This window comes from Molothrus ater, chromosome 3, assembly GCF_012460135.2.
Source record: "Molothrus ater isolate BHLD 08-10-18 breed brown headed cowbird chromosome 3, BPBGC_Mater_1.1, whole genome shotgun sequence".
In the NCBI taxonomy this organism is placed as follows: Eukaryota; Metazoa; Chordata; class Aves; order Passeriformes; family Icteridae; genus Molothrus; species Molothrus ater.
This window is the reverse complement of record NC_050480.2, coordinates 26861015-26885529: the sequence shown is the minus strand read 5'-3', so window position 1 is coordinate 26885529 and position 24515 is coordinate 26861015. Positions and strand designations below refer to the sequence as shown.

Below are 24515 nucleotides of genomic sequence, written 5' to 3'. Positions count from 1 at the left end.
TGAATTTTCCTAAACTGTGTTTGGCTGTGTGACTTTATCTCAGTGTTGCACAATACACTTCTGAAAACAGGTTATAGAGTTCATCTTTTTAAGCTAAGCATTTCAAGGCCTTAGTGATCAACTTCTTCAAAAGGAGCTGCTTGAAAATAGGGGGAAGCTATTCATTTATTCTTTGCCAATCATTTCCTACTGGATAAAAGTGTGGGAAAATCACAGGACTAAAAACTTCTTGGGAGCTATCATGCAAATTCTCATATTAAAAATTTCAAAGTACAATATGTTATACAGAATCTTTAGAGGATTGTATGAAGAAAGGAAAAATATTGCTCATTACAGTAGTAATGAAAACAATCAGGCAAGAGTAAGAAAACTAAATTTAACATCTTCCTAAAAGTTCTCAGTCCCTGCATTTTACCTTGCACTGTCTGGGGATATGAAAAAGCCTCTAAAGGAAGGGAAACTGATCTTGGTGTGACTGGCTAACATTAAGTCAACTTTAAAAGCTGTTGTCCATCATTTTGCCTCGTCAGCAGGTAGCTTGGTAGGGACTAAGTTTATGTCCTTGAAGGCGTGCCCACCAATATCTGGGGACACATTACACTGGAGGTGCTGACGGAGAAGGGACATGTTTAACCTTGGCAGGGGGAAGAAGGGGAATTTAACAATAAGCAGTTTTCTTTTAAGCAGCAGCTGGTTTCTTGAACTTCACTTAAGCAGAGGAAGTAGCATCCAGCTGGGCTATTGCTATAACAAAGGCCTTCACTAGCACAGAAAAGGGGCTGGGCAGAAAAGGGAGGAAGAAAAAAAACAAGCCCAAGATCTGACTTCTTATATAAGATACTTTGTATGCCAGTATAGTTTCTAGAAGCTATTCATGGCTGGAATCCCTTCCTCTCCAAACTTGTTGCTGCAGAAAAATTGAGAGTTTGAGCAATTTCAAAGTGTTGCAAAAATTGTTTCTCAGAAATAAAAAGCAACTAAATGTCATGATGCTGCCTCATAGAAGAGGAATTTTAGCACAAGCACTGCTGTGGTAAGTGCCATGTAAGGAGATACACTCAGAGAAACTGCCCCCCACCCCAGCTCCCCAAGATTCTTGGATACCTCAGCAACATTTATTTTATGTTGATCAAAATAGAAGGAAAAAAAGCAGGACTGGAGAGGACCAAAATGAATGGTCTAGCAGCTTTGAAGAGCTCAGAAGTCACTCTCTCCACTCAGAGGCAGTAATTCAGATATAACTGTTGGTTAGAAATTCAAACTCCTGAGTGATCTTCCCAAATACTGCTACTACATGTTACTCCTACTTATTCCAAGCCAAAACAAAACTACTAAGAGACTAAAAAAAAATACTGAAAGATTGCCTGTTGAGAAATAGTCCTGATATAAGAAGATAAAGTGTACATACACTCTAAAAATAAATGAAGATGATCTTTGCAGCCTGAAAGCAGCAGCCAAACTCCTGACAGTGTTTCTCGAACAAAGTTCTTAAAAACCCATTTCAGAGGAGACTGCCAACTGCACAGACAGGGTTTTACAGCTTGAATGGAGCCTCTTCCCAGATGGATACCTATCACTAATGGAGAAAGGAATACAAACTGAAGCACAGTTGGAGAACTGGCCAGGAAAGGTCCCTGGAGAAGAAATCTGGAAGCTCCTGGGCTCCTTTGGCAGCTTCTGTTGGTGATACAGGGATGTGACTTGCAGTGCAGTTCACTATCACTAATTACACATGGGTGATTTTTAAAGCTCTAACAAAGAGGAAATAAAACAATGGTTTTCTGTGTTACTGTGATCTTCAATAAAACTCTGATGTAGCAACCATCAAAGTCAAGAAGTTACACAAGCAGCTCCCATTATCAAAATGAAAATGTGGCATATCCCTCAAAATGCCCAGATTATTCTTGACTGTAATCCAGAAACTTCAAAGACAAAACACACAAGGACTGGAAGTCTGGATATCTACTAAAATAACCAATATACCCATTCAAGCAGGCTGTTCCTAAATATCAACAAGTTTTGTGTCCTGTACATTATAAATGTGGAGTGCATAATCACATAGTAGATTTTACAAGAGTTACATGTTAATGTAACAGTGGTGGTGGCTTAATGGCAGCTCTGACATTTAGATTCTTTTGAGTCCAGACAATTTCTCAGGTTGTAAAACATATGTACTATTCACCAAGAACGACTGATCTGGTCTAATACACATGCCATATTTTCCAATAGTTCAGATGGCTTGAACACCAGCAAAAATGCTTATACATGGGTTTCATTTTAACACTCTTGTCTGTGACATTTGTGTTAACACAAATATTCCAACTACATACCATTTGTGTGAAATTATTCAGCAGCTGATATGTTTCTGATACATGACGGGATTTCTTAGAACCCTTTGACATACCTCTTAGGGCTAACACTTTAACATACCTCTTAACCTCTGTAGGTTAACCCTACATAAACTGCTTTTATTATGCTCCCAAGAAAAGAGTTTTGCTAATGCCCTGACTTATTATCACATTAAGATTTGCTGGTGCTGTCAAGGTGAGAGATTTTGTGGCTCTGGGCAGACTGATCAAGCTGATCAGTCACTGCTTTTCAGTGTGCATGTGGCTGTGTGCTGTGCTCATGAATGCATGATGGGTAAAACAGTGCCTTTTAATCCTAAATTTTACTGTGGTTTTATGTCCTGTTATTTGATTTAAAAAAGTTTTAAAATACGACAGATTTAAAATAAAATTGAGTCTGAAGACATAGAAAAGGCATGTGCAAATCAACAAGGGAACTTAAAAATAGAGTTAATGAACAATTCAAAGGTCAGTCATTCTTACAAAAGTGCCCTTATAGACAATTAATACACACCCACACAAAGAATTTGTTAACTGAAAATAAAAAAAGAGTTCCTCCTATTTTTTTCTTGCCTTTAGAATTATGACAACATTAATGACAAACTTTTCCTTCTTTCAGGGACCCCAAAAAAGGAAATTCAATGTGAAAAGACAGAAAGCAGTTCTGACTCTAGCCGAGTAACACCTGCACACGTCGATTTTTACAACATGCATAAATTCCAAATGGTTTTTGGCTCTATAGGAAAAAATGAACTGACAATTTTCTAAATTACAGATAGAGATTATGCAAGTCATTTTAAAACACACATTTAATCTGTTAAACCCTGACCACATAAGAAAAAAAACAGAAAGTTTACAATAATTTCCATTTGACAAAGTGAAATTTACTCAACTCCAGTTTTTGCAAGTCTATATTTTTCAGAAAAATATACTGAAACTATTTTTTGTGTATTTCTTGTCAACAGAGTATCTCTGCAAATTTCTTTCTAGAAAATCTGATCCTAGCTGTTGCTTGCATGACTTTTCCCCTATGCCACGGTTGGACTGCATAATATTTTTCCTGCCATATAAGCATGCCTATAAGAAGCCCAAACAAGTTCAGAAAGAATTATATAACATTTTTTGCATTTTTGGGGACTATAATTAAAGCGATAAGATTATGGCAGAGATCCTAGAACAGATTAAGCACAGAATTCTATGATGAATGAAAGTTTGGGTCATTAAAAGTGCAAACCTAGATTTTTTTCTTTAAACCACACTCAGTTCAACATGTACAACATAAGATTTTGCTCTTAACAAGCACCTTTAACAGGGACCAGCAAGAGTACTGATGTATACAGTAAGGAAAAACAAAAATGGATCAAAAAAAAAGACAAAAAAAAATCTGTTAGCAAGTCTGACTCAAAATGCCTGTGGTGTACCTAGATTTAAAGTAATTACATGGAAGGACAAAGATCTAAGAAATTTATATGAATCCTTAGGGGAAAAAACTTCCTAAGAACTTACAGCGATAACTTGGATTTACACAAGACCTGATCCACACTGAATTCATGTCAATCAATACTTTCATAGATCTTGAAAGTTGTCTGAAGATAGAGCTTAATATTTACTTGAACATACTGAGTCCTGAAAATCGCAAGCTAAAAGACTCTGTGGTTTGAAAACTGGAAGAAAACTGAAGTCACCTAGCCTCCAGCATGTACAGTGTTGGTTTCCAGCAAAAGGAAAGGAGCCTTTCTGCTGGAATGAACTGCTTACAAATATAATCTACTCCCTGCATTTCTCTTCACACAGATAATTTCTCCCTGCGTTAAAATTCTGCCAGTGTTGTAACACGGAAGAGTAACCCCATGGACACCTACGGTGACTCTCCTCTTGCTACATGATGACCAGCAGGTATCATTTCCATGCATCATCTGTCATAAGCTTTCAACACTGAGCACTCTTCTTCCCAGTACCAAAGAGACTCAGTGGGGTTTTCTTCAGTCCAAAGCACTTTTAGGTGGGATTTGAACTATTTCTCTAGTACTTGGTTAAACAGAATGTTTAAAAAATTTCTTATATTAGTACATATTAATGAATTTAAGTAGAACCCACATTTAAAATCATTGCAGTGGATCTAACTTTCATCTGTAACGTGAATGTAGTTTTAATCACAAAGATAGATATGTATATAAAAAAATACATATGAAAATTCAAATCAACTTAAGAAAAAAAGTCAAGCTTTTGGGGAAATTTAAAAAAAAAAAAAGGAGGGAAAACATCCTTAAGTAGTTCCTAATTCTAAAATTATAGCAGACATATTAGAAAAGGTTTATGGAAATAACTAATATGTACATAGGTGAAGCTGGATGACCACTGAACTACCAGGACAGAAATATATTCTAGAAAAAGTGTATGTGCTTTGAGTGCATGAATATACAAACATGTTGCTGCACATGTTTTATACACATGATTTGGCCAGAAAAACAGTGCTAGATTACCCTGTTTCTGTCTCCTGAAACAAGCTGTCCTGAAGCCTCTTTTCTGATTTGGAAGACAAAGCAGAAACTGTTTCAAAAATTGTCCAGAGTGTGTACAAATACAGCCTCACGATACATAGTCAAAATAGCCACAGCGAACTCTCCTGTGTGTGCCTTTCAAATTACTTTGTCTATTCAACTTTCCTGTTTTACCCATTTCATCCCACAAACTGCTGTAACAGTGAGCAAGGCACCAAGTAAGTGTAGCCAGCAGGTTAAGACTTGTATCTGTCTGACTGAGCCAGGTCTTGTTCAAGCACAGGATGTCAGGACTGCAGACTTCAAACCAGCAGCCATGCACTTGGCAGTGATGCAAAGCAGAGCAGTGGTCAGAGAGCAGGGCTGATCCTGCCTACAGAGCTCACAGCCCTGTGAGAAGACAATGACAGGCAGTCACAGGGGATAGCTCAGAAAGTTCAGGGAAAATCGCCCGAAGAAAAGAGAAGACGCAAGTTCCCAAAAGATCGATGTGTCCGGAGAGCACTTACACCAGTGTACATTATTCTACAAATGCTCTGCAATCTCCAGCTGTTCTCCAAATTAAATGCAGCATTTGATACGTAAAAATCTACTGGCCAAATTTTCCCTGTCCTCTAAACACGCGTGTTCGGATATTTTACATTCCATTTGGGATCAGCCACTATAAACCCTCTGCTGCATAGGTAACATACCGTCTAATCCACATAATCTAATGCTGGGCAGAAGTGAAACAATTACTTCCAAAGATAGACATGGAAAATGACAGCGTGTCACCTTAAGACTCTAATCAATTTTTGTGTAACAGCTACTGCTGAGGCTTCATTGACTACAAACACGAGACCAACAAACAAAACAAAAAAATCCACCAAAACCCAGAAACAAAACAGCAACTGCACATGCTGCTCACATAGCTGCAGTGCCAAAAGCCGAATTTCTAACAGATGTCAAAATGACACATCTCATCTGCAACACATACTTCTTTCTGGACACAGCAAAAAAAATAAGAAGGCTAATGTTTCTGACCCTTCTGAAGTCAGGGCGAATATAACCATTATCTTCAAAAGGATCAAAACTGACCCACAAATCTTGTTTTCCATTCTCATGAACAACTTAATAGCAATCATGAGAATAAAGAGTTTAGGATCACTTCTAAGGTGATTACGGCCATGAAACACCACCGTGAAAAACCTGCAGTTCAGATTTTCTTTTTACTCTTTTAAGAAGAAAATCCATTGCTGTCTGGATAGGCAAGGCTACATGGGATTTCTCAGCTGGCTTACTGTCCCAGCAGTGAACTGCCACTGAGCAAAGTGACAGCCTCTTCCACGCTTGCTGCCTCACAAGCACCAGGGAGTATCAGGCAGGTTAGAGTCCCTCGATGACATACAGATTATTTTTTCTACTTCAGTTTCCAGCTCTAGCAGAAAACTGACTCAACTCATCCATACAAGGGCTTAAGGGAATCAGATACTGGGAAGACTGGACAGACCCAGCAAGGGGGAGCAGAGGGCAAGACATCCTCATCCTCCAGCAGCAACCCAGTCTCAGATCAGTGTGCACATATCATTACACTGCAATATTAATTGGTCAGTGTTCCAAACAGCCTGTGTGGGTTTGGAACACAATAAAATGTGTTTCATTTCTGTACAAACAGATCTGAATATTTTGCTTTCAGTTTTCCACCCCTCGATGGTTAATCTCAGTTTTTCAGCTTCATTGAATTATAGGTCTTCACTACTAATACAAACAAAACCTGATTCCCTAACACCCCACAACTTGGGCAATATCCTGAGAAAAGTTTTCAATTATTTAAACCTGCCTGTCAGATACAGGCTGAGTACATTTTCAGTATTTTTTCCACAAACACTCTCATCAGGTTACACACTGCATCAATAAAACATTATAGGACACTCTTACAATCTATGTAGTGCCATCACACAGTATTCTGCTTTCATCTTTGTGAGCCTAATCAAAAGAAAAATGAATTCATTGAGTTCTGGATCAAATCACAATTCCAGTTTCAACTTCTGTAGCATCAATTTATTGCTCCATGCAAATAAGAATAATGTAATAAGGCAAACTTTATTTTTAATACATGGCATTAAAGACAGAGTTTTCAGTACCCTTTTCTCAGTATCAAGGCTGACTATAAAGAACATGTAAACTTTGCATTTTTGCAAACATGCAAAGATAGTTACAGGTTTTGATAAGAAGTAAATAAAAATGAAGAATACCTATAGACTCAGTTTTGCTGCTTACCTGCCAAAAATACCATTTGTAGAACAACAGCAATTTTTAAAGTAGGTTCAATAGCCTTTTATATTAAGAAAATGAGCAGAAATGGCTGGTGCCTTGGTGAGATTACAAGCATCATCTATGAAAATATCCACAGTATTTACAAACAGTGAAGGGATGGCAGCTTCATAATACTTCAAGAAGACACGAGAAATTCCTTTCAGGATTTTTTTTTCACCACATATGCAAAGTTAAGGCAAAATGCCTTTCCTTACATAATGCATGGATAATGCATTCTCTTTGGATAATGCAAAGGATTGCAACAAAAACTTTTAAAAGACCACCCATAATAGGTATTTGGTGAATTTCTAAAAAAAATCCCTAGTAGTATCTAAGATTGCTGACACATACACTCTCTCTATCCCTTCTGGTGGACAAATATATTTAAATTTGAGGGTTTATAAAAATAAACAGGCTGTTTTTCTTTCTAATATTAATTAACTGATTTCACTCTATGTGTCAGAAAGAAGCATGAGCATATTTATTTTTCTAATCTTAGGTTTTTATTTATTTATAATTAAATTTTAAACTGGAGTGTTCTGTCCCTGAAGCAGCAAAACTTTTCGGCACATTGAAGAATATAATATATAAACAATCTCTTGCTCGCAGTTGGCAGTATCTAAAAAGCAATAATTAGGGAATTGCATTTTTATAGAACTCTAAAAAAAAAAAAAACATGGGCTGGAAGGGACCCTAAAGATTATCTAGTTCTGATCCCTGTGCCATAAACAGGGACACCTCCCACTGGACCAGGTTGCTCAATTAAAAATTATGTCAAAGGCTCACATAATTATTTTAAAAATAAATAATACACCCTCCCCCTCAAATGCAGTAACTTCCAAAGTATTTGTCTTGCTTTTATGGCAGTTGTGGAGCTATGTGAAGGCAAAGAGAGGGCAAAGTCTTTGTCTTCCTTAGTTCAGGATCAAAACCCACAGAGGCCACAAGAACTGAACTGAAAGACCCAGAATGATGCAACCAGTTTCTGCTAACTCACCAGACTTAAAAATAAATCTCATATTTTTTAAGAACAAGAACACTAGTGGGATACATTTTTCTCTATACGATTACAAAATGTTGAACTCATAGTTTATATTTGTCCCACTGGTTTTATGTTGCATTTCTACAACTGTTCCTGGACTAAAACATGTCCAGGGAATATAACATGCTGCAAGCAAGGCCCAGTGTAATATTTCATTCTAAGAAAAAGTATATGAATCATTAAAAAATGTTCTCTAGAATTAGGAACAAAAGAGCAGTGGGAACAATTTGCACGAACTTAGCCTTTGTGATTCAGTAAATACATCAGCAGTGATTTGAACCTTCCCATTCAGTACTTTGTGGTTCTGCTAACCCAGCATTTCAAAGCAACTTCAGTTCCACTAACGCAATTTCCCATGTCTTTAGTTCCATAGGGGAGAGAAAAACTTGAAAATTTCACCTACTTTCACCTCGAGGCTTCATGAGACTCCTTTGAAGTTTATAACCTAAGGTTTCTATGGGACAAGGATTTACACAATTCAAAGGAGAGCTTTAAGGAATGGTCACAAATTACTACTTTTTAAATTAACAGACATCTATTCTTACAGTGAAAAAGAAGGAAAAGCAAAGTAATGAAAAACCTCAGATTTTTTCTCAACAGATTATCATGCTTTTAACCTTTCAAGCATACTACTTCAACCATCCAATAATTTTATTTGTACTCTGCTTATCTTTCTGAGACCATCAGTAACTTCACAAAGACAATAACTTGCAAGCAAAACTCATGGGCAGGACCAAAAAATTATATAATTCTTCATTGTATCATGATAAGATCTGACAACGTCTTTTTCCCCCCAGAGTTAAGATTTCTTTATTCAAATATAACAGAGTGAATTCAGTTTGCCAAGACATTATGTTCTCTCTGCTATTACTTGAATAATTTAATTTAGCATTTGTTTCAAGAACATTTTCAAAAAGAACCCATAAACTCATATGTCCTCTAACCTCTTCAAGCAGTAGCTTCCGCATTTCCTCAAAGAATGTAAACAACTTTAAAAACAACACACTACTAATGGATAAAACATTACTCTTCTCTGTTCAAGGCCAGTAAATATACCCCCTTTCTGTCAATGCTAAATACAGAATGATGGTAACTGTGCAATCAGATAATGGTTAACAAATTTTAATGAAGTCTGCATCAGCTATCAAATTCTGAACTTGGTGATATTTAGGTTCTGGGGAGCTGCCTGTGGCTTCAGAGACCCAAATCATCAGTCTAAATCCAGTTAAAAAGCAGAGTGAAACAATACTCAGATATTAGGTTACACATGTGGCTGAGATTACATGTTAGCCTAAGGGATATTTGAACCACTTTGAGTGTTTTATATAATAATACTACATTGAAGAGCACTGTAGAAAGCAGTTAATCTCCTCGGGCATATCACCCAGCAACAATTCTTTCCTAACTTTTCCCACAGAGTCATGGCAAATTTCCAAAAGTTCAGAGGTTTGGTGAGTTTAAGCCTCTTTAAATTCAGATTCCTATCTAAAACTCCCTCATTTCTGGTCCAGAAATCTCATTAGATATGATCTTTCTCATTATGCTAGAAAAGCTCTGCAAGCTTCCTTTCCTATTGCTGTTGCAACACAGGAGCTGCCATTAAAGGACTTGTTCTCAAATACTGCAAGCATGAGAACACGTGGCACAAGACAGAATGGCTGAGACTTCAGGAACATGACCGCCAAACTTCTCACATCTCAATGCAACCAAAAAGGATTTAACCAGGAGTTAATCACACCACAGACCTATACAGAATTTTAAAGTCCTGAAGACAGACCCTCTTCCTGGCCAAACCTTATTTTATTTTTACTCTTTGACTGTCTAAAAATACAACAAGAGAGATTTCTTGCATGCCCAAATAACCTAATTAATTTCTCTTTAAAATCTGTCCCCTACTGTATGGGTCCACAAATAAACAATGTGTTATATTCATGAATATACCCAACACACCTACTTTCCTTTCTGACAGTTGTCTATACCAAATCATTTCTTTAAGAAATGCTCAGGTAAATGCATTAAAAGTGGCTGAATCAAGTTTTAAAAAAGCTTTATTTCATTTGGACTTGATGAACCTTGCGGGTCCCTTCCAACTCAGCATATTCTGTGATACTGTGATTTCTACTTCAGAAATTCAAGAAACACTGCAGACTGATAATTTGAAAGAGGATGGCATCACTCTTTGGCATGCTTCTTAATTAAGTCTAATGCATTATGCATGATGCCCTTTTGGCTCTGGCATGGCATTGCCAGCTGTGGTTCACTGCTTATGCTCCTGATGGGAAAGCACAAGATAGTGTAACACTTCTCTCTTTCTTTCAGTAGCCTTCCTCTCAGCAATGGAAAACGCAACTTGAGAAGTGTTCTATCAAATTTACTATATACTGTTTATCTGCATTACAACATGTAATACCTATTCTATGTAATGTATGGAGAACAAAACATTATGGGCATGCATACTGAAATATCTGCAGGAAATCCTGAGTTTCTTCTATCTGACAAACCTTACTCAGTATTATAGTTCATATTTCTAGGTGCTCAGACACATTATTTCACTGCTCCAGAGATTGTGAAAATATACTGCAGCTACCTTAGTTTTGAGATTTTTAATGGCATAGACAATACTTTCAGAAATATCACTTAAAAAGAAAAGGTGCAAATATTTATATTGCATTATAGGGGTGTCTGTTTGCAGATGTGGTATTAAGAGGATTTCTCTGCTCCATATGGGTGAACAAAATGCAACATTCACCAACAGTTACATTTTCAATTATCTTCTCACTTTTAACACTTACCACAAAAAAAATATTATGTGTAAAGCGCCATCTGATTACATGCAAACCTGCCATCTTTGGCTCAGGAAATGCCTAAGCCATCTATCTCATGATATTGGGATAGTACTCTGGAAAAATGTCATGCTATGCTTTGCATTCTTCCTGGGCATCTGCTTTGGCACTGTTAGAGACTGGGCCAGACATGGTGCTGGGCACTCTGCTCATATGTCTTATGCAGAGCTTCATGAGAACAGAATTCAGTTTGGGCTTTTCTTTGACCCTTTATACAAAGCAGTTCTCAAAAGGGGAATGAAAGGAATCTAGCAAGAGGTTTAAAATTCACATTTCAAGCAAAAACTACATGAGTACACAGGATTAATGAAAACCTATAAATATATGCAAAATCCCTAGTCTACATATAATATTCCCTGTTCAGCATGTTTTCAAAACCCTTCCTGAAAATGAAGGTCTTTCTGAATATCCATTGATCTGTGTAAGCCCCACATACTACCTTATTTTGCTCTTATGAAAAACATCAATTACCTGAGCCAGGCTTTTTCAATACCTACAGAAAGTCATAATTCATACTCCTCTCTTCGCTGTCAGGATTTCTGCAGTTCTATAAATGCAACAGTGACCTTTGAAAGCATTAATTGTATCTGCTTTATTTTCCATACTTTCCTGTTTCCAGAACTTGATTAATTTTTGGCAAAGCATATGCTTCACACAGCTGAAAACTCTGGCAATTCACAAGTATAAATTAGTTAGACAACAAGAAACACTGTCCAAAAGCCTGCTATCATTTAAGCCATCTTAAACCCTCTGAAATGAATAAAGCAGCACAGAAGAAAATAGTGTGTTTTATTTTCAGGGCATAGTTTTTCCTACAACTCAGGAAGCAGTTTTAAGTAGCAGAATTCTGTGTGATTTTAATATTGGGTTTCTGAAAACAGAAAAGAGAAAATAAGTACCACCACAGACTTTTCAATAAACTACTAACCAGCAAGAGTATTCCAAGTTAGTTATTTTGTGTAATTCTGTGAAGCTTGGAAAAACTTATTTATAGAAGCTTATGAAATGGAATCCCATTTGTACTTCTACGGGCTGAATGCAAAGTTAAATACCTAAAAGGACAATTTTCCTCCTTGTAAACTAGGCAAGGTGCTCATACTCTGTAAGAAAGTGTTGCAACTGGGTCTTTCTTTGCTATATTAAGGACAAAATGCGGTGATTTCTCTAGGTCACAACTTAGATTATGGAAATATGCAGACTTACTACTAGCTGGTATTATCCTGTACACTATCAAAGTAGCTAAGTTTGTATGTTAACCTTCAGAACACCTTCCATAAACACTCTTTGTATTGCTATGAACTATGGATTAATAGGCACAGCCAAGATTTGGAAGGAGTCTTTTATTGTTCAGAACTGAGGAAACCTGAATAATCACTTTTTAATGACTGAACAGTTGACTAGGAGATAACAGAAAGCCTTAACAATGAGATACATTTTACCTGTACATATTGTATACATTTTTGTTTCGTGTTTCTTACTGTTTGTGGAAGTTGTAAACACTCTTCATCCAGTGTTTCAGCCTTGGTGAAGAGGCTGTGGACTCACAGGCCCACCAGTGACACAGCACTCACACTCCTCCTGAGAGACACTTCTCTTAAAGGCTGAGTTGATGCTATAAATCACCTTTGTCATTACTTTAAGGAGATAGAACCATGTGCTGAATACTTCTCAGCTTACAGAATGGCCTTGGGCTCCACTTACGTGGGAGCACAGAAAGGTTCCTTACATGATGCAAGCATGAGACCATGGACTGGGCATGGCTACTCTTACACAGCCCACAGTAACTATGCAAGAATAAACCCTGCATCAAAAACCCACGTTTGGTTTTGCTAAAACTACTCACCCACAAGTGAGATAAAAGGGCATGAACAGTGAAAAAAGAATCTGATGGTATGGTTTTGAGAAGAGGAGATAAAGCATACTTCAAGCTATACCCTAACCAGGTTTGGCCTATATGTGCTATATGGAGCAGAAAACATGTTATGCCAAAATTACTCTGTGTAGATGCTAAAAAAGCAAGGAAAATTTTACTAAACTTGTAAACTCAGATGTTTTGTAAATGCCACTTCATTCCCATGGTGAAATTCTCTTGTGTACAATTATAATTTATTGAGCTTACTGTTGTTACCAAAAAAAAAGTTGCATTAAAGTGCCCAAATGAATTCCAAAGAGAATCATTTCCTGTATTTAGAAAAGAAGCTGCAGAAGAATCAAATTTTATATGCAGTTTCCTTTTTCCTGACTCTTCCTTTGGGGTGTATTAGTTGTTTACTTGTAAGAGCAACACCTAACAAACACAGTATAAAATGTTTCCCCACAACCTCTTGTGTGTCATGGGCTTTCTTTAAATAGAATTTAAAACAGCCAACTGGCATAAATAGGCATGCCAACAGCTAGCCATGTGAGCATTATTATTTTCACCTATTTCAAAGATATGTTTTATCATTGCAAATTTATTTTTATACTGAGCCTATTAGAGGCAAATTTTGAAGAGTGTTTTACAGTCATAAAATACAAGTAAAAGTTCAAAGGCTGCTAGGACAAGGGACCAGTGGGTCATGTACTCGGGTCTCTTTTGTCCAAATGAGGGAACCTACAACAGTTGTGAGGATGGTCTCAGGATGTAGGTGCAGAGGAAGGACAGAAAGAAGGCCACAGCAGATGTCTGCAGAGTGACAGGTCCTGTTATAAACCAGTTCCTTCCAAGTGATGCTGCCACAAGTCATATTATCCTTATCCTTCCCACTTTCCCAAGACAAAACTAAACTGAAAGCCACAATACAGCTTTAACACACAGCATTTCATTTAAAGCAGCAATATTAAATTATGCTGCTGGATGAGGAGCAGTACTGTGTTTCCACAAGAGCTGTAAGATTAAGAATGCCAGATCAGGAACCAACCAGAATGATGTTAACACATCCATAGCACAAGATTATACAAAGATTCTGTGGACCCAGAAAGTGAGGGGACTATCCAATTTGAAAGCCTCCTACCCCCTTCACCCTGTTTGGATGACACTGTTCCTGTCTCCTCTAATCTCTGCTAAAAGATAGACAGACAGCAGACTTGCCAGGGAACTTATTGGCAAAGCATCTGGGTAGATACTCTGAAAATTTCTCCTTTCAAGCATGCCTCAACTGGAGAAACACACTTTTCCCAAGATCAGAAGTGTTTAATATGTAATTCCATCTACTCTGTCCAAAAGATATGAAAACAGCACCTTAAAGGCCCTTAGCTCTACCTGTTATCCTAAAAACCTCCTGCCTGCACATGATCAGATCAGGATTAAAATCCTGACGCTGAATTTTACACTTGGCTGCACTAAGATGTCTTTAACACAGTGAACTACTGACATAGTTAACTCTAAAACCCTAACAAGGTTAAAAAAGAAGCCAGCACGAACTGCAGCTTGCCCTCACCTATTCCATGCCGGCAGTCGCAGAATCCTGGCCACAGCCGCTGACTCAGGAATATTCCTGGGCTTGTCGAGGCCTCAGCTGGTTACAGCAAAGCAATCCATGGAGCTGCAGCTGCAGCACTCACTTGGACACATGCAAACTAGGAACAAGCCCCAGCTTTGAGAGGGTGTGAAAGAGTCCCGTTCAGTTTGGGTGCCACATGACAAAAGAAAAGTCCTTCCTGTCTGAAAGAGGAGCATTTAGACTCCTCTGATTGATACTGGAGGAGTAATTTCTCCTGTGGGCCCTTGATGAGCCTAGCTGCACTGCTAGCCTGACTTGAAGTTTAACACTGAAGGGACTGATGTGAACAATGAATCTTCAGTGAGCTAACCAGGCTTTAATAATCCTTCAAGAGCAATAGCAATAACTGAGCTGCATAATAGCAAGTTTCCCAAAATGGGGTCATCATGCTGGAAACAGGGGCTTGTGTGTGTGAGAGTGACAATGATTACAGTATTTAATCATCAGCTTCACTGTTCCAACTATTCTTGACCATAGTGTCTACTCTCAGACAATCCAGTGACCATGGTCAGTGCATCCACACTGGGTAGCAGTCACTGGGAAAGCTAAATTTAACATATACACGATACACATTTCTGAAAAATCTTATTCTGCCAAAATTGAGTATATTTACAAAACTTCTTAACTGTATGATATACAAAACACCACCAGGTGCTTTTCTAACTTCAAGTGCTTCAGGAAATACTTTGAAGAAAAAGTCAAAATCAATATATTTTAATTTCTTATGGCATGAACTGCCTGTCCATACCATAAGAAAATAAAATATACAGATTTTGACCTTTTCTATTTTTAAATTCCAAATCCTGTTTTCCAAAACAGGATTTGTAATTTAAAAATACCTACTATTGTACATATTCTGTGTATGTACATATATAGAAACACAAGTAAAAAAAATATTTAAATTAGGTTTGAATATAAATGTGTATAAATGTATACAAATAGCTACCATAATAGAAACAGTATAAATAACATCACTCTATGCTGACCTACAATTTTATTCTTTTTTACCATAGCTAAGACTTATCTTTAAGAAACCTTTGTCAATAATTTTATATTTAAATTGTATTAAAATATTTTAGCATTAAGATAGCTAAAAATACAGGGGTTAATTTAGTCTTTTGTCTCACACATACAAATCCACTGAAGCAGGGATAATAACGAACAGAATTGGGCCCTAAAAAGTTCTAATTTGACACTAATCAGTAATAAAAGGCAATGCAAACTTGTGTTAAACTGATTACACCCCTATAGCAATATCTGTATAATGGCTTTAGCTGCTTAGCAACAAAAGTACAAGAATACCAGATAAAATGGATTATAAGCTCTGATTAGTCCCAGATGAATGTAACAGTGGCAAGTCAGTTGGGTTAATTTGCACTGTATATCATAAACGACACTCCTGTGAGCTATAATGGCAGAAGACGTTCAATTTTTTTGGGTACAAATACCCATAAAAGAAATAAGACTTTATTTAACCTTACCAATGACAGTTTTGGTCACATACTACAAGGATTCTTCCTAAATTAACTTAGAAAACATGACTTAGAGAAATCATATGCATGATGATTGTCTTTCCCTTTTTCTTTTTTGTTCTACCGTTTCTTACAAAATCAATCACCTTTCCACTGGACTTGCAAACCCTTTTTGGAAATATTTAAATACAAGCCATAGTGGAAGGAAGACTAGTTACTCTGGGTTTTTAGAGGGGTCTGATGTAGAAAGAGGTTCAGGGGTTTTTCAGAAGAACAAAGGGACATCATGACAGCTGAAATGGAAAAGGACATCCTGAATTTCAGCTTTATAAACACCAGACTTCTAGCATTACTCAGAGTGTGCTAGGTGCAGTGCAAACAGCAGAAAGGAGTAACACCTGAACACAGAACTCACAATCGAGGATAAAGCAGCAGTGAGCCCCCAGGTAGCATGGAACAGTTAAGGGATCAGCACACTCACACTGGGGTCACTACAGCCCCCTCTCCATGTCCCCCTGCCATGTCACATGGCTGATCTCTGCCTTACAACACCACAACACAGGAAAGAAGGGCCTTGCAGGTCAGCCCAGGTGCTAGGCTATGGATACATACACTGATTTTAACACTGAAAGGAAGAGTGGGTGGCACAAGTCTGACTATTCAGCTGTAGTAACTGACTTTGTCTACCCTTCATTTAACTACTTGTTTCTTCTAAGAGAAATTGCTATAATGTTGACTAAGCGTCCTTTACAAGTTCTGCAGCTCTATCATTCAACAGGAACACTTTTGTGCACTAAAAATACTCTCTACTATGTCTGTTGAACACAGTGTCATGAAAAGAGAAGGTGAGCACTATTTTAAAATTTATCTCATTGTGTGAAGTTGGATTAAAAAAATCAAATGGCAGATGTTAAAAGCAGAAGCTCTCCAGTCTTCTAATTTTATACTGAATTATCATAATAAAGCTTTCACTGCCTTAAATAATTTAAACCTCATTTTATTTCTTAAGTATTTATTAGGATAATTCATCATAAATTATAGGTTGTGCACATACATGTGTATGCATCTCATAGGGTAGAGGTCTAGAACATTTTAAGTACTTAAGAAGAAAGTTGACAGGGGTGTAGGAGGAATTAAGTGAAGCTACTTATATTTTCTAGACCTTTCCATAAAAAGCACTTTAATTCTCACAGTTCAGAAACATCCAACTGAATGAAGACAAGGAAGTCTTTAGAGAAAACATGTCTAGAAACATTTAAATCCCCTTTGTCAGACACCTGAGTGAAGCATTACCAATAAAACCTCATGGTAATACTGTTCCATAGTTGAAGAGGGGACCTGGGAAGCATCAGATTACTGCCAGATAAGATACTCCTTACTGAAAAGTCAAGGGACCAACACATGAAAAAAGAGAAGATATGAGGAAGAGTGGAAACAAAATTAAACCTTGAAAATGCCCTATGTTTTCTCAATACCTTTATTGAGAAAACAATACCTACACAATGAAGTCCTGAATAAACCAAAGATGGTGATCAGCAAAGGTCAGTTGTTACAAAAATGCTCTACCCTGTATGCTAGGCCTTGGGCAGGTTCTGCCATGGGAGTGCCAAATACAGAAAGCAGCATTAATCGTTCATATTCCTACTGAGAGACCACAGGCAAAACACAACTCAAATATCTGAACATGCTGACAGACACAGTGACCATACCCTGGCAAAACCACACCCTGCCATAGGGTAAGAGTGTTGAAAAATACTGTCCAAGGGTGACACAGGTTTACAAGATATGTTGCACTAAAAGAGTTAAGCTCCTTCCACATAAAAATCCAGATCAGCTGATGCCCTGCCTGTAGGTTTTACCTTCTTTCTGATGTGTAGGACTGGGTTGTGGAGCTCATTCCTCAAACTATTGCAGACAAAACATTCTGTATCAGCTTTACACACTTTATGCCAAGCTTTGGAACTTTCTCAACTTCCGGATCACTGAAGAAGATTTCAAAACTATTCCTGAAGTACAATACTTAAAAAAATTTATATATTTTTAAATAGATCTAAAATGTTGATGGGAGCAGGGGGCAGTAGTGGCTCGTTCTTTGATGGGCTTTAAGCAAATTTGTTTGGTCAAAGTTTGCTTTTGTATTAAGCAGGAACATGAGAAATACCAGTCCAAGAGTATTTCTTTAAAGTAAGGAAGCTAGATGGAATTGTTAAAAGAAATTAGATATATAGGGCTAAAACCACACATATAATGTGTGCATAGATATGTGTACATTAAGGTACATTATATGTGCACATTATATATGTGCATATAATGTATGACATATAATATATGTCAGTGTTAGCATTATTTGGCACAATTTCTGTATTCCAAAGTAATTTAAAATATTATCCCTTACTTGCCATGATAATAATAGATTCATTCAGTAAGTGACACTAATGAAAAGCCTGCTCCATGTAAAAAATAAATAATACTGAAACGTACTTACTGTAAAAAGCATATTAGGCAAATTTTCTGCAGTGTCTTCAGCTGATTACTGAAGGACAACACTGCAGCACAAAAAGTCAACCTTCTACATCTGCATTTTTGTGGAAGAGGAACAAAGCAAGTAATCTCATTACATAAAGACAACCTCTGAGTGCTTTGACAATGGATACTGACTCAACCTTCCCATTAAGTCTGGGTGTATACGACAAATACGCTCTACTTGAAATGTAAAATTTAATTCCAGCATGATCACTTCAGGGACCAGTTCTGCAAAGTACAGCCACCATGCCATGGCATGCAATAGCAGTGTAAGTAACTATATACTACTGTGAAACACACTTAAAACTTATTGTACTACAGCCTTTGTCTCAATGAAGCTATTTTAACCACAGAATATGTTTGTTCAAGCAAGTTTCTCTACTTGTTTTTCTACTGAGCCTGAGAAAATCATTCAGTGACTAATTTACTTGGTACAGTTTCATTTGTTGCCATTCATAAATCATGTGGACTATTAGCAGACATACTGCTTTTGCTTTTTCATATATTTTGGTGTTTGGTATTTTCATTCCTTTAGAAAGAATTATTTGTAAATTGTTCATAGGACATGCTCAAGAAAACCCTTCAATTTTTCAACTGTGGATTTTTAATTTGATTAGGTATCACTAGGTGTAGTTTTGATTGTTCAATAAGAGACACTGGCCTACGACTTGTAACTATAAACCACTTCAGTATGACTTCTTTTGAGCTCAAGAAAAGCCACAAACTGCAGTTTTTCTCTGTTAAGAGATCTAGGAAGAGAGAAGGCAGTGAGAAAAACTTCTGAATATCTTTGATGAATGGCTTTGGAGAGCAAGGAGGAAGGCAGAAGGCATGGTACAAAAGAGAGAAGAGCAGACCAAGAATACAAAAGGAAAGGAATCTCCAGGAAATCAGAGGAGTAGCAGGAGAATCTTTTGTCATAATTTACTTAATGTACTACTGATCTTTACCAATGTTCTGACACATGATTCACATCAGGCTGGTGATATATTTAATTACACTCCAAGGAGTGCACTCAGTCCTAAAACTCCCTTTCTGTTCACAGAGTTTATACCTCACCCCACTACAATCCCTTAATAACTTCTTTCATCTGAAACAACATGCTTAATTCAAGTTATAAATTTTAAAATAATATGTTAAAACATTTTAAGAGTATGTTCACACATATAATAAAATTCTGAATGTGAAACACCCTCCACAGACATACACGCCTTCCTGGGCCACTACTCTGTGCCAACTTCAAAGCATATAAAATCCTAGTACATTTTCACTATTTTAAGAACTGTATAAACCTATTAATTGTTTGCTGTTTCTATATTCAAGCCACTATAATCTTGATCCTGCTAGCCATTTTCCTATGGCTTTCCCACTGTATTATTTATCTTTCCTAACAATTTTGCTGGAAGATCTTTTAGTCATTGCTTTTCTGCAATTCTACACACAAGTATTCCACATTGAATGCTAAAAACATTTGTACTTAATTCAACAAGTGATACACCCTACTAATGTACCAAAGAAACAGAAAATGGCACCTCAGTAGATGCCATTTTTGTGCATTTTATGCATGTGGATTTAAAAAATTTTTTAACTCATTTACTGCCATCTCCTGGTACTTACAAGGTAATAGTAGTTATGCTTTTCAGCAGCAGCCAGTACTCCTGTAAAATGCCACTGAAATGCCAAAAAACTTACCAGAAATATTTTCAAAATATTGCTGTACTCTTAATGCTGTTTTCTTTCAATCTGGAAATAATCAATGTTATTCCTTGGGCAGAAACTGGTAAAAGACTCATGTAGCTTACCTTTGTCTGGAAGCAGCAGTAAAGTTGTGTTAAATATGGATGTTTCCGTGCTAATGCCAGAATTCTCTTTTCTGTCATTGTACAGTCTACATCATCATCTTGAAGTATGACATCTTTCTTCAAGACTTTCACTGCATATACTTCATCTTTTCCTTTTAGCTCAGCTAACATTACCTAAACCAAAGAAAAATTCTCTTTACATGTGAACAACAGATGCCATAAATGCAGGGTTTCATATGAGTTTGACTGCACTGAAAATAGAAAGACAGTTACATACTTGCCTAAATAAAGCTGCAATTTATAAAATAAAAAGTAAAGTGCTGTAATTCTAGAAGCATATACCTCTGGTATTATTTAAATTTGATACAGAATGTATCTGTTCTGTTTGTTAGTTAAGTATCTTAATGAGTACCTATTAGTGAGGTCTCAAAAACTAAGCAAGGAAGGAAGTTGATGTAAAACAGAAATTTATTTCCCGCTTTTATCTCCCACTTCTGGTAGTGAGATTTGAGTGTGATGGACTTTGTATACAATCCAAAGTTACCATTCCAGCTACTTTCAAGTTGTTGATTTTAACTACTACTATTGTTTAAGGTTCAGGCCCTATATTCTGTTTAAGGTCACTTCTGGCTTGGAGCCAGGATAATCTTCAGAGAAAGGATTAGAACACAGGGACACAAAAGATCTGTTTCAGCCCTGTTCCCTGCATGTGAAGTTCCCGTAATATCAAGGAAGGAAGAGTGTACTTCTTAAACAGATTCATATTTCACTCCACCTCTTTGATTCCATGGTGCACAGCAGTGTGGCAAGAAAACCTGTAAGCCTTGTAAAGACAGCAACGTCCCTTTCACCCTCAGCAATTCCCTACTCTGGGAGCTCTGGTGAGTTACATCTCTGCTGCCTACACTGTATTTTGGGCAGCTGTCTGAGCCCCGTCATATCTGAGTGGAAATGCTTCAGTTTTGCTTCCTCCAGCACTGAACACACCCACTGAGGAAAAACAAGTATGCACAATGTTCTGTGAAATAAGTAAACTTGAACTGGGAATTATTAAGAAAGTGAATTAGCCCCACAGCATTACTCCTGTCCTGATTTTTCCTGCTTGACCACAAGCAATTTTGTTGAACAGTATGTATGTAACTCTAATAAACCACTGACATTTTGTTCCAAAAGGCTTGACTGTAGTTAACAAAGTGAACTAAAGCACAGACAAGGCCAGCTCACCAGGAGACTGATACTTCTGATCTGTTGGGTAAAAGAAAACCCCTAGGCTGGAAGCACTTCCTAAATGTCAATATGATCACTTCCAAATTGGTACAGTCAAACGCACCCCTGAACACTAGGTTAAAAAAATAAAAGAAGAAAAGAAAGGAAAAAAAAAAAGCTACCCACCTTTCCAAAGCTGCCTTTTCCTAATACTTTGATGAAGTTGAACTCTTCAAGACCTATTCTCTTGCTCTGGGCCTGTTTGACCTCCCCATTTTCACCATTCTCCCCAGGTTTGTTAAGCTGGTTGTCTGTTGATGTTGTAGCTGTTGCTCTGTGCTCCTCTCCCCGATTGTCAAAAGATAATGCTTTCCTAATGTTGTTTTCCAGCTCTTTGATTTCTGTGGAAATGTGAGGAAAAGTTAGTTTTGACCAACTGTCAGAAAACCAGCCTGTGTTAGTCTGTATCAGTGTGGGAAGGGACATTCATCATCTCTGAATGCTGTGTTTAAGAGCATTCTGTGGTCAAGAACACATATTTAGCAAACTGCTTCTCCACCTTACAGTAATCAGCCAAACTCCTTCTCTAACAGGAAGGGTGGCCTTTTAAAATGAACTTAAGAAGATGACATATCCAAAACTTGAAAGATAAGTCAGAATAGTAGCCAAATAGTTGTTCTAGTGACTTTGGGTGCTCCTGTACCACAGAGAAGCACTTGGTTTTGAATATCCCTATCTTCCTGTAGCACTTACTCATCTTCCTGCTTAAGTATTTTAAAGCTGTGTCTCCAAAAGTTCAAAGGACAGTTGAGCGTCCCAGTCCTTGAAGTCAACATGAATGGAGCATCTTATTCAGCTCCAGCTGTTATCAGATGCCTGCCAATAAAGTGTTTGACCATTTCCTAGTGCTGCTTCAAGCAGCAATTGTGTAGATCTGCTAAATGGTTCTGAAGGCTTCTCAGTGTTAAATACAGAGAGTCCTGGTGACTAACACTCCTCAGGATCTGCCCCAGGCTCCTGCATGGTACTGCTGCCTGATGGCCTTGGAAGCAACAACTTTACTGCACAGCTATAAAGGTCAAATTAAAGGGAGAATTTAGACAAATTCCTTGTTCTTATTTTGAACAAAGCATCAGATAGTTTTTAAAATAATGAGTTTATGAAAACAATGTTTTGCGAAACCAAAAGGTTGACAAATTTAAATCAGTTCTGGATTCAGAGGTCACAGATACCTAATTTTTAAAAACAATTCAATCAGACTCAAAAAACGCTCTTGAAATACATATTCTGTCTATCAGCTGCTCAGCTCAATGAAATCAGGTCATATCAGTGAAAATTAAAATGCCTGTGTCCCAATCTCTGCATAAAATAAATTGCTGAAAGGAAACATGGTTTTAAGAAGCCTCTAGAGATCACATGGACACGCCAGCATAGCCTGTCTAGATGGAAGTTTTTATTATTACAAATGTTCAACATGGAATTACAAGGAGTCAATTTTATCTCAAAAATTTATTAACAGATGAGTTTTCAGGTAAATAAAGGCTCTCTCTCAAGTTCTGCGTTACTATTTAAAACATTTTCCAGTCTTCCAACAGAATATATAAACTACTTCCATAAATATATTTTGTTTACAAGAACCCATGTAGTAAACTTAATATCTAAAGATGACTGTTTTATAATTTTCCCTTCAAAAGCCACCTAATTTCACAGATTTAAATTAAATGAGAAACAGGCTTTTTTAAAAAAAGATTTTACAGCTCATAACTTTAAATGCTTCAATTTCTGGTGGTAACTGCTTTATTGATTGCATCTACAGAGGCTCATGATCATAGATTCTTTTTTACTCCAGGAAAATGTGTGACAAAATATACTAGATAGGAAATAAAAAGATCTGTTTGACCTTGATCGCATGGAGATGTTGGTGCTGATTTCGACCTATCTTCTTCTGATGACGCGCATCCCGGAACTGGCGGTTGAGTCTCTGCGCCTGCAATTAGCTAAGAACAATTCCAAAAGGGGTGATCTTCCTCTGCCATGAGGAAATTTAATTCAGCAACTTTAGTTCAAAAGTAGAACTATGAAAGAAAGTGAAAATCTTCTACCCATATGGATTCTCACTGGCAGAACCTCAGCCATACAGGAGATGGCATCACACGAAATGGAAGCCATGGTACAAAGAGAGAAAAACCAGGCAACTGAAATGAAAGCAGGTTCTTAAGATGAAATAAATGTAGTGTATATACCCAGTGAGTGGGAAAGTTTTGAGAAGCCACCATGAGTCTGTAAATTCATCCAGTAAATACATTTAACTGCAATATGTATCAGCAAGCACTTCAAACTACCTCATGCAGTAACAACATGACAACACCTTTTCCCAGGAGTGTCAGATCAATTAACTCATCCTCACGTTTCCTACATTTCTGTAATGTTTTGAAACAGCTTACAGGGGATCCCAGAGTGCAATAAGCAGGAAAATGAACAGAAGCAACAGTCAATGTTTAAAGAAATTATGGCACAAAATGCCTTTTTCTGTGAGACCGATGGGTCTGCTGTGACAATCATGCCAACAGAGATACAAAGTGTGGACCCATTCTCATCCAGGATACACATCATCACTCAGGTATAACCCCATCAGTTTTGGATGTACTTGGGAGGACCTATGCTTTTTATTTCTACAACAGCCTGGTTATTCCTACAAAAATCATGATAACTCCAGAACTGTAATCAGGCAAACATCGCCTCTTCAGGAGAATCAGCACATTGCTTGTTTATCAACATTTACAACACTATGGAGTAGTACTGTCTGCCAATCAATCAATGAATCAATTATTCAATGCCTATTCTGAGCCATAACAGGCACTTATAACTATTGCCAGACATTGTCTGTCTGTCAAAAGTCCTTCCTCAAAATCCTTCCAGAAGTTATAGACACAAGATCTGCAACATTGTACCAGGTCAACATAAATTTCATAGCTAAGTTCAGAATAGGTGATTTGCACTT

General features: G+C 37.2%; 1 protein-coding gene across 2 annotated transcripts in view; it reads right to left on the bottom strand.

The window, feature by feature from the left end:
* The window catches only part of PRKCE (protein kinase C epsilon), a 288051-nt gene that overhangs the window by 79176 nt on the left and 184360 nt on the right, over positions 1-24515 (bottom strand). For both annotated transcript variants that reach the window (XM_036379719.2, XM_036379718.2), the window contains exons 8-10: positions 23415-23511; positions 21701-21915; positions 20309-20482 (exon numbers count right to left, since the gene is read on the bottom strand). In XM_036379719.2, coding sequence (XP_036235612.1) covers positions 20309-20482; positions 21701-21915; positions 23415-23511 — 486 coding nt within the window. The remainder of the gene's footprint in view (positions 1-20308; positions 20483-21700; positions 21916-23414; positions 23512-24515) is intronic.